Source organism: Lactuca virosa, chromosome 9 (genome assembly GCF_052849685.1).
Source record: "Lactuca virosa cultivar CGN04683 chromosome 9, Lactuca_virosa_CGN04683_v6, whole genome shotgun sequence".
Classification (NCBI taxonomy): Eukaryota; Viridiplantae; Streptophyta; class Magnoliopsida; order Asterales; family Asteraceae; genus Lactuca; species Lactuca virosa.
This window is the reverse complement of record NC_136434.1, coordinates 273,037,717-273,054,548: the sequence shown is the minus strand read 5'-3', so window position 1 is coordinate 273,054,548 and position 16,832 is coordinate 273,037,717. Positions and strand designations below refer to the sequence as shown.

Here is a 16,832-nt window from a genome sequence, read left to right as displayed (position 1 = left end):
AAAATTAATGAGCTTTTAATGTATTGAATACATTACATATATAAACCCTTGAAATTTAAATACCTTATATATATATATATATATATATATATATATATATATATATATATATATATTACCTTACATATTAAATGGAATTTTAATTTAATAAAATGAAAAATACAATAAAATGACAAGTGGAAAATAGAAAACTCAAAAATTCTAGAAAATGTCATGTGTCCAAATGAAAGAGAAGATGACATGTGGCAAATAGTTCTTTATTTATTAGGGAGGATTGCAAATATGGGTTTTTTGTATTAATAATGTAATGGTATAGTAGTCATTTTAGGGACAAAAAAGATTGAAACTAAAACTTCAAGGAGAAAAGGTGTCAGAAAAGGCCACAAGGTACCCGGTCCATAATTTTTTGTATACCACAAGGACTATTTATGTAATTTAATCTTTCTTTAAGATTCTTATACAACACACTGGTTTATCGAGGTGCGAGGTTCCTCATACACCCAAAGAAAGTTGATTGTGTTGTTTTCTCTGGCTTTAATGTTGTTTTTCAGCAGGATTTCTTAATTTAATCATGCAGTTTGCATCTAGTTTTCTTGAAATTTCTTTGTTTTGGTGAAGATTTATGTGCTTGAAATGTGTTTTTTGAAAGTGGTAAAGTATTGCTTAAAATGGAATCTGAAAATCAGCAGGATTTTTTTTTTTCCAAATTTAAGCATGTAGTTTGTATCTCGTTTTCTTGAAATTTCTTGGTTCTGATGTGTTTCTTGAAACTGATAAAGTATCCGAACTTAAAATAGAATCTGAAAATTAACTACTTTATTTGACCACCATGCATATTCCAAGAATGATATTGTTTAAATTTAAAAGTACATTAATATTATCGTCCCTAATTGATAACTTCTCTATTATTCCAAAAAGAAATAAAAAATAGTCAATAAGATAATAAAATTTTCATATTGCTCACTTGGTTATTTTTCAACAAATCATATCCGTCGGTACCTTTACCACAGGATATTTTTATTGCACATGCATACACCTAGTATAATTTTGCTTTGATCACAGCATGATTAGTGCCTTTATTTGAACACAATATTTAACCATGACAATAAATTCAAAGACAAATACTATATACAATAAAAAAACAAATTTAGCAACACATTATATATATATATATATATATATATATATATATATATATATATATATACACTTGCCTTCAAAGAAACACAAAGCCCACATCATAAAGCCAATCTCTTCATACATAGTGTTGCATGAAGGTGTTTCTTTTTGACTTATAGGACTTAATGGGGATAAGACTTGATCCGACATACAAGGATGTTTCTTTTTTACCCTCAATCTCCTTCTTTTTGTTCTTTCTTTCCTTCTTAACGCTGTACAAAACCCTCCCAAATCCCACCCACCCAGTTCACAGAAACCTATCATACAAGTTAGATTATATCATTAAATGGATTTTATGATTAAATTGTTATTTATGAAACTGTCAACAATTTAAATTGGTGGATATGCTTCTTGAATCCAACCCAGGAGCAAATTACAGACCTGCAAACTGTTGGTAGTATTATTAAAAAGCTTCTTTGAAACAGGGAACCAAGTAAAATTTACAGGTTTTTCACAATAAAGCCGTAGAGCATATCATACCATGTACCTGCATAAATAGTCCCTGCCACAGTTGAAAAGACTATATTACCCTTTGTTTTTTATTTTTCAGTTTTTATTTTTATTTTTATTATTATTTACTAATTAAAGAAAATGATTTATAGAAATGTGGGACCCACTTATATTGCCACTTCCACCGGCAACCACCATCGGTTACCGGCACAACACTGCCCACCTATTCCGTCACCACCACTATCCACCTATTCCGGAACCACCACCACCACCCATATCATCGATTTCATCAGGTGACACCCCAAGATCAAATCTCGGAAATCAAACCATACCAAGATCAAATCCTGAAATCAAAACCAAATCTGGAAATCAAAACCCAAAACCTAACCTGAAATCGGAGATGAAAGAAAAATCTAATGGAATCCCCAAAATCAAAGATGATTTTAAGAACCTGGGTTAAAAGGGGAACGTCAATCTTCGCGATTTTTGATTTGGCGGTCTAATTTTCAAAGATTTTTGATGGAGATGATGGTGGTCGGGGTTACAGAGAAGGAGACGGCGGTGGCGGTGGAAGGAAACTTCTTTCAAGGCATTGACAGGTTTGATTGTCTCATTTTCCGACACAGCGCTCCACTTAGGATGGTGGAAGGAAGCAGTCGCCAAGGCGATGGTGGTGGAGCGATTTAGGTTCAACAAAGGGAGGTGCTTCTTGCGTTTGATTTATCCCAGATGATGGCAGCGGTGGTGTTTGATTTATGCGTCCGATGACAACACCGATTATGGAGAAGAATGAGGGAGATGAAGATGAGTTTCAGTCAAAGGGAAGGACGAGATTTAGGGTAACATTGAGGAGATAAAAGAGTTTAGGTGGGCCCCACATGTTTTATTAATTTTTTTAATATAATAAATAATAAAAAAACTGAAAAATTAAAAACAAAGGGTAATATAGTCTTTTCAAATGTGGCAGGGACTAAAAACGCAACGAAATCATACTGTAAGGACGGTCCGAGTGCAAAACAAAAGTTAGGGACCAAACTCGCAATTTTGACTAAACCATAGGGACGATTTCAGTAATTTATTCTTTAGTTTAATAACTATGCAAGAGAAGCGGTAAAAAAGAGAGTTATCATGCAATCATTTGGTTATTGAAGGAATGATATTGGCTCAAATCATTTAATCTCAATGTTATTCTCTCATTTTATAGCTTCCTTGAATTCAGTTCCTAGCCGATTTTTGGTATCAGGGCATCATGGCACCTCCAACAAATGTATCTCAGAGGATGGAGGTGATGGAATGGGAGTGTGTTCTTCCATCAGCGAGATCTCATGGAAGAGATTGCTCTTCTGGTGGGAAAAGTGAATGAAATAGCATCTGACAATGGGAAGATACTTCTTCCTCAGAAGACGATGGTGAAGGCAACAGTGGTAGTGTTTCAGGTTTGATGAGAAGTGGAATTTGGGCCATAAATGCAATCGACGAGAGCTTATGTTGTGCTCCTACCACTCAAATTCACGTACAAAAGAAAGAAGAACCAGAAAAAGATTCCCCATGAAGGAAGGTCCACTAACCTGTCCAGCAGGTCTGCAGACGTAGTGGAAGAGCAGGGGCAATTTGGGAATTCAAGGCAGTAGCTGTCATTCTTGTCTATTTATAGGAGGGAACAACCTTAGTCTAGCATCTGATTTGATTCTTAGAAGTTTCTTTTCTTGGAGACCGTAGCCTCTCGAATTGCTACTACTATCTTGTTCTTAAAAATGTTGTTCCTATTTCTAAAGATATTCCACTGGCTCTTGCATCTTCTTGTTATTTGGTTAATCTATAACAAATTGGTATCAGAGCATCACCTGTGACCATGGCTGGAGAAAAAGGAGGAGGAAAGGAGACTGGGGGAGCTCAACTAAAAAGGATGGAATCGTTGGAGACGGAACTAGGGATCTTGTATGATCGGTTGGAAACTCAAGGCAACCAGATCCAACATCAGGCGGACTCCATAGCTTCCATCCAGTTGAAGATGGATCAACGGTTCCAAGAATCGTTCAACAAGAGACAAGGAGAAGAAAGCAATGGAGGAGGAACCCAACGTTACACCCGTTGTGTCTCTTGTGGAGACACCTAGAGATTACAGCGGTGGTTCTCGTAATGACACCAAAGGTTCCAGTCACAGGGGAGGAGAGGGACCGAATGGTGGAACCAACTGGAGGTATAGGAAGTTGGACATGCCCCTCTTTGATGGAGAGAACCCCTACGGGTGGATACTGAGAACAAACAGAGCGCTATTTCAACTTCTACAAGTTATCGGAAGGTGACAAGATGGAGGCGGCGGTTGTGGCTCTGGAGGGCGATGCCCTTTTGTGGTTCCAATGGGAGCATCGGAATTGAAGTCACTCCTTCGACAATTCCGACCTATCCACACAGGTACACTATACCAGCAATGGTTATCGCTAACTCATACCGGGTCGGTCCATGAATATGTTCATTTATTGAATTACTTGCCCCACTTAGCAACATTTTGGATGACATCACAATGGCCCAGTTCATTAATGGACTTCAAGAGGAAATTAGGTCAGAAGTCCAACTTTTTGAGCCCAGATCCATAGACCACGCCATATCAATAGCCATTTAGGTGGAAGAAAAGCTCCGACCCCCAACTCATCGTAAATCAAGCTCATCTGCTCCTTCCCAGAAATCGCAACCTCTCATCACGCCTATCAAGACCACAAAATTCTCCCCGAAAGGACCCCACCACACCAGGGTCACGCAATAGCTCTTCCACCCACCGTCCGACAGAAATCCGAAGGCTCACTGACCAGGAATTGCAAAGTAAAAGAAAGAAAGGACTCTGTTACAGATGCGACGAAAAATGGAACCCTAGGCATCGTTGTAGAAAGAAATAGTTGAGTGTGCTGATCATACACGAAGACGAAAACCCGAAAGAAGAACCAATCCCAGATTTGGAGTTAGAACCCCCGCTAGAGACCCCAGAAGACACCGTCTTATCAGGAATTTGTTTGAATTCCGTCATCGGTACAACCAATCCAAAAACCCTCAAGTTAAAAGGGCAAATGGCAGGGTCAGAGGTGCTGGTGCTCATTGATCCCGGGGCAACGAATAATTTTCTTTCCCTAGAGACTATACAACTCAACATTCCGATCACACCCACTGCTGGGTTTGGAGTATCATTGGGAACCGGGGAGGCATTCACCGGAAGCGGGAAGTGCAAAGGAATGTTGCTTCAATTACAAGGCATATGTATCAGAGAAGAATTACTGGGTGCAATGGCTGGAAACACTTGTTCTGGTGACCAGCAATTGGAAAACGCAGCACATAAGGCTTCAACTGGAAGGGCAATGTGTGACCTTGAAAGGCCACCCATCTCTGGAGCGAGCTAGGGTATCCTTGAAAAATATGGTCAGAATGCTTAGATCGGTGGGAGGAGGTCTTTGGGTTCAACTCAGTCTCATCGAACAACTTCCAACCATTACCGGGTTACCGTTGTGTCCTGCATACTTGGAGCCAATAGTTCACCAATATGCATCGGTGTTTTTGTGGAAGGGGGGATTACCACCTCAGCGGAACCAACAACACTCCATTAGTTAAAAAAAGGAACAGAACCGGTGTCCGTGAGACCGTATAGATACATCCATGTGCAGAAGGAAGAAATCGAAAGGCTATTACAGGATATCCTTCAATCAGGTATCAATCAGCCTTCCAAGAGTCCGTTTTCGAGTCCAATCCTCTTGGTAAAGAAAAAAAAATGGGTCATGGAGATTTTGTGTAGACTATCGAAGTCTTAACAAAGTGACAGTCCAAACAAATTTCTCATACCAATTATAGACGAGCTGTTGGACGAATTGCAAGGTTCTTGGGTATTCTCCAAATTAGACTTGAAGTCTGGGTATCACCAGATCAGAATGAAGGAAGAATGAAGGAAGAGGACATACATAAAACAACTTTTGGATCCCACAAGGGACATTACGAATTTAAGGTCATGCCTTTCGGCCTTACTAATGCTTCGGCGACCTTTCAATCCGTGATGAACGAGGTATTTAAACCTTGTCTTCGCAAGTTCGTATTGGTTTTCTTTGACGACATCCTAGTGTATAGCCAAAACGAAGATCAACTTCAGGCACACATGGAACTGGTTCTGAAAATGCTAGACCAAAACGAATTTTTCGCAAACCGAAGTAAGTGTGAGTTGGGAAGGCTCCAGATCACTTGTCTGGGCCACGTGATCTCGGAACAAGGGCTGGCCGTCGACGATGAAAAGATCAAGGCAATCGAGGCTTGGCCAACTCCCACTACCTTAAAGGAGCTGAGGGGTATCCAGGGCCTAGCTGGATATTACATAAAATTCAGTAAGAGATATGCAAGTATGGCGTCCCCACTGACAGATCAACTCAGGAAGGATAGTTTCAGATCGAATGAGGTTGCCCAGGATGCTGCTTTTCAGGCTTTAAAGTCAGCCCTTACACACACTCTAATACTTGCCTTGCCAAATTTTGACAAGACGTTCATTGTGGAAACCGATGCTTCCGGGGTCGGATTGGGAGCAGTATTGATTCAAGAAGGTCACCCCATAGCGTATTACAGCCAAGTGTTGGGCGTGAGTAACCGACTCAAGTCAATCTATGAAAAAGAGTTGATGGCGATAGTGTTGGCTGTTAAAAGATAGAGGCATTACTTGCTGGGGAGACATTTCGTCATCAGAACCGATCAACGAAGCTTGAAGTTCTTGATGGAACAAAGAGAAGTGGGACCCGAGTATCATAAGTGGATGTACAAGATCCTATTATTTGATTTTGAGATCCAATACAAACCCGGAACCACAAACAAAGTCGTCGATGCCTTATCTCTAACAACCACATCAGAAGCAGAATTGCAATCATTACAATCCTCGTGGTTTGCAGACGTAGTGGAAGAACAGGGGCAATTTGGGAATTCAAGGCAGTAGTTTTCATTCTTGTCTATTTATAGGAGGGAACAACCTTAGTCTAGCATCTGATTTGATTCTTAGAAGTTTCTTCTCTTGGAGACCGTAGCCTCTCGAATTGCTACTACTAACTTGTTCTTAAAACTGTTGTTCCTATTTCTAGAGATATTCCACCGGCTCTTGCAGCTTCTTGTTGTTTGGTTAATCTATAACAACTTAGTATTATTCTAGAATCTAGCCCTAGAGGATGAAGAGGAAGTAGAGCAATTTATGCAATAGACAAAAAGAAAAGAACTAACAACAGCTTTATGTCTTAACCCTATAGGGATAACCAAGCCAAAGACATTAAAGCTTAAAGGCACCATTAAAGGAGAGGACATGGTGATTATGATAGACCCAGTGGTCACACATAATTTCTTATCTTTAAATACAGTAGAAAAATTAGGAATTCCAATAATCGATACCAGTGCTCTGGGGTAGCCTTAGGAACCAGGGTCACCATTCAAGGTAATAGAGAATGTAAAGGAGTCAACATCCGGCTTTATGGGTTACGAATCAAAGCAGATTTCTTGCCCCGCACACTCAGAAATTTTGATGTGATTTTGGGATTGCAGTGACTTGAAAAGTGTTACGTTCCCACATCAGCCTAAAGTAAAATAAGTTGGTGGCTTATAAGTCTAAGTGTCCCCTCCTCCTACAAACTAGCTTTTAGGAATGAGTTCTACACTTAGGCTTATGACGTGATACAAGCCTAGTATGGGATGGACTCTGATACCAACTAGATGGAATTAGTTGCGCCTTTGGCGCCGTGTTTCTTTTTTTTTTTGTTATTTCAAGGTGTAGTAAATAAGAAAGCATATTATAATTGTTGTGAAAGGATAAGTTAAAATTCATTTTTAATATATAATTATAGGAATGTATAATGCTATTTTTGGTCTTCGATGAGAAGATAATCAAGATCACCATGTCATTATCATGACTTCCAGCATATAGAGGCTGTACAACAACAAAAGGGAATCTGAAGAGGATGAGGAAATGTTGTTTCCTACAGACCCTTAAATCCTATGGGATTTTGGGTTTTTTTTTCTTTTTTGCTTCTGCTTTTTTTGATCCATTCTTGCATTTTATAGTCCTAAGTGTAGAGATAAACAAACATAAATATGAGTTGCCTTTTGAGGAACATTAAAATTCATGAAAAAATATTTTTTAAATATGTAAATTTAATAAAAAGATTAAGAAATTACCTTGATCCACCAGTATGGGCAATATCACAATACTTGATCATATATGCAAGTAGAATTACAAATCTTCTCAAGCACCTGGTCCAAGAACAAAAGTGTTGACTTTCCTGAAAGAAATCATACAAACAAAATACATTATAATTTCTTATGATTAGTATACCCATAACATAGTACACCTGTCACAAACACCATGCCCAAATGTCAAAAATACCCCTGTATGTCCCATTAAAGTTGAGACATTTCACATAGTAAATACTTTACTTGAATTGTTTTAACATGTTTGGATATCGGTAATTTTTCATAGTATTAGTATCAATCCGTTTATAATGATGATAAAAGGGTAAATATGTAATTTCTTAACATTATATGTAAAGGCGGCTATCCTGAACTCAAGCCCATTGACTATATGAAAACCTTGTCTTTTCTCAAATTTTCATACGCATAAAGATGAAAAAGCTTCTTATTAACCTCATCTGTTGCAATAGCCAGCAGCTGTCAAAGGCATTGTCAATTTATAGCTCCAATGGTAGATTTGAAAATACAAATTTATTTTGTAAAAAAAAGTATGTTACGAATTTTGTAAGCTTGTCTATCAGTTTGTCTAATGTGAAGACGGGAAACGACCACGTGCCAAGAACTGTCCGACATTCATCTTCATATTTTGCACCGTCGATAGCACCATCAAGAAAAAGTTTTAGAATAGATCCAAGAATCTGTAAATAAAAAAAAAGTTAAAAAATGACGGAATGAGAAAATTGGGAAAAGAGAAAATAAATAGAACACCTGGCATATGACTTTATGTCCCCCTATGAAAAAAACGGTGGGTAAAATGGTCATTTACTCATATAAAGTAAAAAAAAAAAAGTAAGATTTACCTTGATGATCCTGCAGACTATGAGTTCCATGATTCTTCTAGTTTCTTTATCAGCAATTTCGCTTTCACGCATGATATCAGATGCAATTGGGGTTCCACCATAAGGACTCTGCACAAGCGCCAATCCTGCAACTTTATCTTTAAGATCACACCAATAATGTGATAATGCAGCTGCAACATCCACAGCAGCCTTGCTATGACCAAGCAACATCACACGTTTACCAGAGCCCCAATACAATTCTTCAATATATTGCTTCAAAACCTATGAATTGTACTCCACAGATGCCTTCATTTTTTTATAAAAATCAAGAAATCTTGGTGAAATCAGAAGGGTAAAATGCAATTGCAAATCTGATTCTGCCTAATCACAAGATAGAAGTAGATTTTATGCTAATAATCCACATATGTAATGAATTACCGTAGACTTATTGTTCTATAAAGGAACACTTGTAGACTTATTCCCTAATGCCAAAGTTGCTACATGAGTACCATGATACTATGGGTGGACATGATGGATATCAAAAGGATATCAATAAATATGTGCAACAATGTAAAGTATAGTAGTAACAAAAACACTCAACATTGCACCGTCAGGATTTTTTCAGCCACTCGTACATCTAAATTTAGTTTGGGAAGAGATCACCGTGGACTGCGTGGAGAGATTACCAAAGTTCCAAGGCATTGATACAATGTTGGTGGTGGTGGATCGCCTGTCCAAGTTCACACCCTTCTTAAGCTTGAAGCCCCGTTTACTGCTGCCACAGTTGCTTTGCTATTCATCAAAGAAATTGCGAGGCTTCATGGTTTTCCACATTCCATCATAACTCATTAGTACAAGATTTCCATGATTCTGTTTTGGCGTGAACTATTTCGTTTGCAAGGCACGATCCTTAAAAAAAGCATTGTATACCATCCCTGAGGTAGTCAACAAAACGTTAGAAGTTTAAATTCTTTTTTGTATTCAAGGTAAACCCAAGAACTGATCCCAATGGTTACCGTGGGCTGAATACCCGTACAATATTTCTTATCATTCGGCTGCCAAGTATGCTCATTTTAAGGTATTATATGGATGAGAGCCTCCCAACCTGGTCCACCATGCAGCAAGACAAACCACTGTGTTTTTGTTTGAGGATCAACTTAAAGAAAGGGAAGCTATCTTGGATGAATTGAAGCTCAATCTCTTGTTGGCCCGGCAAAAGATGAAATATTAGGAAGACAAACACATGAAAGATCTAAGTTTCAATATTGGCAATTTGGTTTATTTAAAGTTACTAAGAATGTAAAAATACTTGGACCCAACTCAATCCAAAACTTTTGGGACAAGGTTTGGGTCGGATAAATGGTTATAGAATGTTTTCTAAAAAAATTGTGGGTTTGGGATGGTTATACCCACCTAATTACCAGATCCCATAATCGGTCTCATTTACCCATTTCCATCCCCGAACCATTTATATTTTATAATACTTATACTTTTATTATTAATATACAATACAAATTTACATTAAAATATTATATGGGATATTACAAATATGAAGTTCTTATTTAATTACTACTTATTTTTTAAAACTTAAATTATTGATGTCTTTCCCTCTTTCCACCTTCTTGAGGACAAAAGGGGGGGGGGGGGGGGGTGGGGGGGGACAAGCAAAGGGGTAGAAAGGAGACTTTGTCCAATGCAAATTTAGCATGCAATTTGTTCAAGGGCAATTCTGGTAATTTAATTATTTAAGTTTGCTTATTGTTTTCATTTGGGATCTTAATCAGGAGATCCTAGCATCTTGAATGGCTAGTAAAGTCGTTATGTTTTTTCTTGTAATCCTTTTCCTATCATTCTTATAGCCCTTGAATTCACTTCATAGCAAACTATTGGATGATGTGTCCATTGTTATCCAACATTGATTTTTTAAACAGAAGGCTAAAATTGTCATTTTCTGTATATATATAAAAAAAAGAAACTGTCTATTTGTATCCATCAGTTTATCCAAACAGGCTACTATTTTCTCATTCAGAACATTATTCATACACAGACACTACTTAATGAAAAAAAAAAAGATAAAAAAAAAAACAAGGTCTAAGTTATCGATGGACCAATCAAGTGAACATGTTCCCACTTTACCGGTTAAGACATTTTGAACTTATTAAGTAAAAAGAGACTACATTAAGTTATGCGTCCATTAAGTCGATTAGATCAGAAGTAAACAACACCTAAGCCAATTATAAAAATGTATAAACCATGAGCAAAACAATGGAAATATGTTTAATGATAATAAAAAATTATCTTTCATATACGAAAACATATATTATGATGTTAGCTAATTCAGATGTACAAAATACTAATTACCTTATGTTTAGAGTTAAAAATGTCATTATAATGATGTATAATTTTGTTGGATAGAAATTTCAGTTTTGTAAATTCCTTTTATTTCATTTTTATACCTTAAAAAATTATTGTAGTTTTTATGTCCATTCTTTTTCTACACAGTGTAAGGCAATGTGATGCCATGGTAAGAGCACAGAGAAAATGGGAAAAAAATCACAATACAAGGAGTTCAGAGTCATCTGGCGGCCGGATTGTTACTTTATGATGATTCATTTACTATACAAAAGAAGAAAATTTTCATCAAATCTAACAATCCTATGCTTTTTTCCCTTAGCGTTTTGTTGTATCTGCACAAAAGAATGGCGGTCAGGATCTCAAGAGCTTTGAGTTTCGGTGCTTCCAAGAAGCTCAGAGTGTGCTTGCTCAGGTTTGTTTATACGGTCAAGTGGCCTAAAGATACTATTTTTTCCCAATGGGTAATCAATTCATGATGTATTCAGGTTACCATTGCTTAGACAGTGGCAGAAGCTGCTTTGGAGTTTGAGCACAGAGACCTACATTGGTATAGTAATACTCATAATCTTTTTTTTTACATTAGTATAGTAACACTCAGAATCTTTTTTTACTTAATTAATTGTTTACAAATGTAGGGAAAATATTTTGTAGAAGCGTAATGATTCTGAAACGATGCGGTTCATTCTTGAAGGGGAGGATAAACATATTAAAACCAATGGAGTTGTAGCATCCATTATAGATTTTACATTTTCGAGAATCAAACCTCGTTCGTCATATCTTTTTTACTTAACAAGCTTAATGGCATGACTTTAACCATTAACTGTATATGACTTCTTTTTGACTTTATGCTCAAATGATGACCTAATAAAGAAAGAGGATCGAGGAAACTTTTTGCAAATTTGTGATTACTTATTTTTTTTCCTACCATTATCTTAAATGTGTTGTCATTACAACAAAAATTTGATAACCATTATTTATCAAGAAAGAAAGAAAAAGAAACAATGTCCTACTGATGTGCACTTTTTAATATACAAAACAACTATTTCTTATTGGCAGATAATTATATTCATTATATGGATGTCTCTCTAGCTCTTCAAGTTTTCATTATATATATATATATATATATATATATATATATATATATATATATATATAGTTTCCCTTCACTTGTTTGTTTATTTTACAGGTCGACATGCAAATAGACGACCTGCAAATAGACATGTGAAGGGAAACCATATATATATATATATATATATATAATGAAAACTTGAGGAGCTAGAGAGAGATCCATATAATGAATATAATTATCTACCAATAAGAAATAGTTGTTCAGTATATTAAAAAGTACACATCAGTAGACCTTGTTTCTTTTTCTTTCTTCCTTTATAAATAATGTTTATCAAATATTTGTAGGTAATGACAACACACTTAAGATAATGGTAGGAAAAAAAATAAGAAATCACAAATTTGCAAAAAGTTTCTCAATCCTCTTTCTTTATTAAGTCATCATTTGAGCATTAATTCAAAAAAAAGTCATATACAGTTAATCAGGTCAAAGTCATGTCATTAAGCTTGTTAAGTCAAAAAGGAACAACACGTGGACCTTCCTCATATGATGAACGAGGTTTTATCCACGAAAGTGCAAAAAACTATAATGGATGCTACAACTTCATAGGTTTTGATATGTTTATCCTCCCCTTCAAGAAGGAACCACATCGTTTCAGAATCATTACGGTTCAACAAGATATTTTTCTTACATTTATAAACAATTAATTAAGTAAAAAAGATTCTAAGTGTTACTGTACTAATGTAAAAAAAAAAAAGATTGTGCGTATTACTATACCAATGTAGGTCTTTCTGCTCAAATTACAAAGCAGCTTCTGCCACTGCCAAAGCAACGGTAACCTGAATACATCATGAATTGATTACCCATTAGGAAAAAAATAGTATTTTTAGGCCACATGACCGTATAAACATACCTGGGCACACTCACACTGAGCTTCTTGGAAGTTCCGAAACTCAAAGCTCTTGAGATCCTAACCGCCATTCTTTTGTGCAGATACAACAAAACGTTAAGGGAAAGATGCATAGAATTGTTAGATTTGATGAAAATTTTCTTCTTCTGTATAGTAAATGAATCATCATAAAGTAACAATCCGGCCGCCAGATGACACTGAACTCTCCTTATACTGTGATTTTTTTCCCATTTTCTCTGTGCTCTTACCATGGCATCATCATAACCACTGTGCTCTTACCATGACATCACATTGCCTTACACTGTGCAGAAAAAGGGACGGACGTAAAAACTAGAAATGAAGGTATAAAAATGACATAAAAGGTATTTACAAAACTGAAATTTCTATCCAACAAAATTATACATCATTATAATGACATTTTTTAACTTTAAACATAAGGTAACTAGCATTTTGTACATCTGAATTAACTAACATTATAATATCTGTTTCAGTATATGAAAGATAATTTCTTATTATCATTAAACATATTTCCATTGTTTTGCTCATGGTTTATACATTCTTATAATTGGCTTAGGTGTTGTTTACTTCTGACCTAATCGACTTAATGGACGCATAACTTAATGTAGTCTCTTTTTTACTTAATAAGTTCAAAATGTCTTAACTGGTAAAGTGGGGCATGTTCACTTGATGGATCCATCGATAACTTAGACCTTATTTCTTTTTTATCTTTTTTTTTCATTAAGTAGTGTTAGTGTATGAATAATGTTCTGAATGAGAAAATGGTAGCCTGATGGATACAAATACAAATACACTGTTCCTTTTTTATATATAAAGAAAATGACCATTTTAGCCTTCTGTTTAAAAAAGCAATGTTGGATAACAAAGGACACTTCATCCAATAATTTGCTATGAAGTGAATTCAAGGACTATAAAAATGATTCAAGGAAAAGAATTACAAGAACGAACATAACGACTTTATTAGCTGCTAGGGTCTCCTGATTAAGATCTCAAATGAAAACGATAAGCAAACTTAAATAATTAAATTATCAGAATTCGGTTAACCATCGGAATGAACATGGCCAAATTCTAAAAACCATATTTTTCTGTTTAACCATCGCAACAGGTAGGCTTATGAACTTTGTAACCAGTGGCGGAGCTTGAATAAATTATTTGAGGGGGCCGAAACTAAAGCTATAGTTTTAAAAAAAAAAACAACAAGGGCCAAAGCCTAATTTTTATATTTTCATGTCTAATATATATAAAATATAGTGGATAAAACTAGTTGTAAGTAAAAAAACAGGGGGGGCTGCCTTATAATCCTCCCGCCCATGTTTGTAACCGGGAAAACCTTTCCTGGAATGCTCGGTTAGGGTGGTTAATTTGTTGAAATAATAATAATAATAAATAAAGACAAACCTTTGAACAATTTTTAATTATATTAAGTCTAAGTGTTTATTAACATAAAACGCAATTAAATCCATGCCAAAAATGTCTCATGACTCTACTCAAGTTTCACTCCATGGTTTATATACTTTAAATATCAACATACATATTTTCCATTTCGACATTGTACTTTCACTTATGTAATATCTTTACATTCTTATACTAGAAGATCATTATTATCTAAACCAATTATGTGAGTCTCATTATAAAAATAATAACATATAGATAATAACAATCCAGCACAAAATTAAACATGATTAAAGCACCAATTTTTTAAGGTTTTGAGTTTTACCTTCCAGATGGTTTTTTGACAAGGAAAACAAGGAACGAGGATGAGGAGTATGACCACCGGCGCCGCGCCACCTCTGGCTACCAGATCCGGACCCGCCGTCGTAAGAGCCACCACCGCTGCGGGGTTCTCCTTCTCTCGATCTCTTTATACTTACTCTCGATGGTGGTGATCTCTCGAAAACAAATTGGAATCTCTGTCTCTCTTTTCGTGCTCTTTCTCTCTTCTAAGACAGGCGAACCACAAACAGCTAGGTAACCCTAGTTTTGTTTTCTTTTTTACTATATTAACCACTAACACTCCTCAAAGCCCAAACTCGAATCTAATTTATGTACAATCCACTTTTTAGAATGCCACAATCCACTTTTTAGTACCATAATAACAAAACATATAATTTTATTTCTTTATTAGCAAGGCAAATAAAAATAATAATAAAACTATATATTTTACTTTTAAAATTGTAGCTGTGATTTTTTTTACTTACTTTCATCGATAAAACACAGTTTTACTTTTTTAATTTATTAGGTTATTGTATAAAAACTTTATAGTTTGTTAAAAAAAACGACTTTAGCTTAAAATATTTTTAGATAAGTTATAACCGTAAGTTTTTTTAGTTTCTTTATTGTTATCCTTGTAAATTTTTATCATAGGTTCTTCTAAGTTCTAAGTTAACATGAAATACAATTCTAAAAATAAAAAAAACCTTTAATTTTTTAACATTTTCATAATAATATATATAATTATTTTTATATTATACGTATTCATGCTGGAGTACATATTTATATACTAAAAGATATATAACTAAATATTTTATTTACATATTTTTTTTTAAATATGTTTTTTTGTTTATATATAAGGTTTAGAACATAAAACTACCTATTTATGTTTTTATAAAACGGAGAAAAATTAACATTCTTAAAAATGGTTTTTATGTTTTCATAACTATAAATATATTTTTATGTACTTTTTACGTTTTCAGAAGTGTAAATACATTTTTTAAAAGTATAAATATGTATTTAATGTCTTCAGAAGTATAAACACATATTTTTATGGTTTTAGAAACAAAATGCTTTTTTACGTCTTTACAGGTTTAAATATATTTTTAGAAATGTAAATATGTACATGTACTTCTAAAAACATATTTATGATTCTAAAAAACATAAAATAAGTATTTATACTTTTAAAAACATATTTATACTTCTAAACACATAATAATATGCATTTATACTTAAAAAAACGTAAACAACTATATAAAAAATACATTTATACTTCTAAAAACGTAAAAAAAATGTTTTCAATGATGTTAGTTTTCACCATTTTATAAAAATATATAAATGTATTTTTTCGAAGCAAAAATACATTTTTTATGTCTTTAAAAGTGTAAATAAAACGGGATAAAACATATATAAAGAAATCATATTCTAAAAGAAATATAAATACAACGTTTAATTAAACAAAATTTTAGTGTATAAATACATATTTCTGCATGAAAATATATATATATATATATATATATATATATATATATATATATATATATATATATGTGTGTGTGTGTGTGTGTGTATGTTTGTGTGTGTGAGATCCGTTTAAACTCATAGTTTTTCGAGAACCCGAGAACTAAGGGTAGATCGTTAGATCAAAATTAACTCATTAAGGGCATGATCGTCATCTTACCAATCTCATTTAATGTTTAATTTTTTGTGTTATTGGAAATATTAATAAAAATGTCTAAAAATTAACATTATAATTAAAATTTATGGATTTTTTATAAAAATAATAATTTTCGATTTTCCAAGAAAATACAAATTTTTTTAGTTTTTTTTTTTTGGAAAACATGAACTTTTAGAAAAATCTGAAAAAAAATATATTTTTTTTAAAAAAACTTCATTTTTTTTTAAAAACAGTAAATGTTTAAAAATTGAAAATTTTAAAAAAAATTTAAAAAAGAAACTATAATTTTTTAACAAAAAAAAAATCAACGTTTTAAATGCATATTTTTTCAAATGCATATATGCATATTTCTTATACTATAATATTCCTAAGTAAATCATTAAAAAAATCCATTTAACTAATTTATAAAAACTATAGTACAAGTATTTTTATTCGATATAA

General features: G+C 34.2%; 1 protein-coding gene across 7 annotated transcripts; it reads right to left on the bottom strand.

The window, feature by feature from the left end:
* Positions 1–940: 940 nt before the first annotated feature.
* On the bottom strand, positions 941–15,043 carry LOC145140397 (uncharacterized). Of its 7 annotated transcripts, none has more exons than XR_013722157.1 (3): positions 14,721–15,043; positions 7,804–7,907; positions 941–7,691 (listed from the first exon to the last, which is right to left on the bottom strand). XR_013722157.1 is itself a non-coding variant. In XM_079073901.1 (3 exons), the coding sequence occupies exons 2-3, from the start codon at positions 8,883–8,885 to the stop codon at positions 8,313–8,315; spliced, it is 411 nt and encodes a 136-aa protein (XP_078930027.1). In that variant the 5' UTR covers positions 8,886–9,854; positions 14,721–15,042; the 3' UTR covers positions 8,294–8,312. The 7 variants fall into 7 exon arrangements, 6 of the variants coding, with proteins under 6 accessions (XP_078930027.1, XP_078930029.1, XP_078930030.1 ...); XM_079073901.1 differs by lacking the exons at positions 941–7,691; positions 7,804–7,907 and adding exons at positions 8,294–8,513; positions 8,676–9,854 and having other exon boundaries at positions 14,721–15,042; XM_079073903.1 differs by lacking the exons at positions 941–7,691; positions 7,804–7,907 and adding exons at positions 8,294–8,513; positions 8,676–9,589 and having other exon boundaries at positions 14,721–15,042.
* Positions 15,044–16,832: the final 1,789 nt, after the last annotated feature.

What these genes read in the sequence shown, in the direction of transcription:
- LOC145140397 (XM_079073901.1), bottom strand. Translation starts at nt 8,885, where the DNA reads ATGTTGCTTGGTCATAGCAAGGCTGCTGTGGATGTTGCAGCTGCATTA. An exon ending in TAGTCTGCAGGATCATCAAG is followed by an intron (nt 8,514 to 8,675) that starts GTAAATCTTACT and finishes TTTTATTTACAG; the next exon opens with ATTCTTGGATCTATTCTAAA.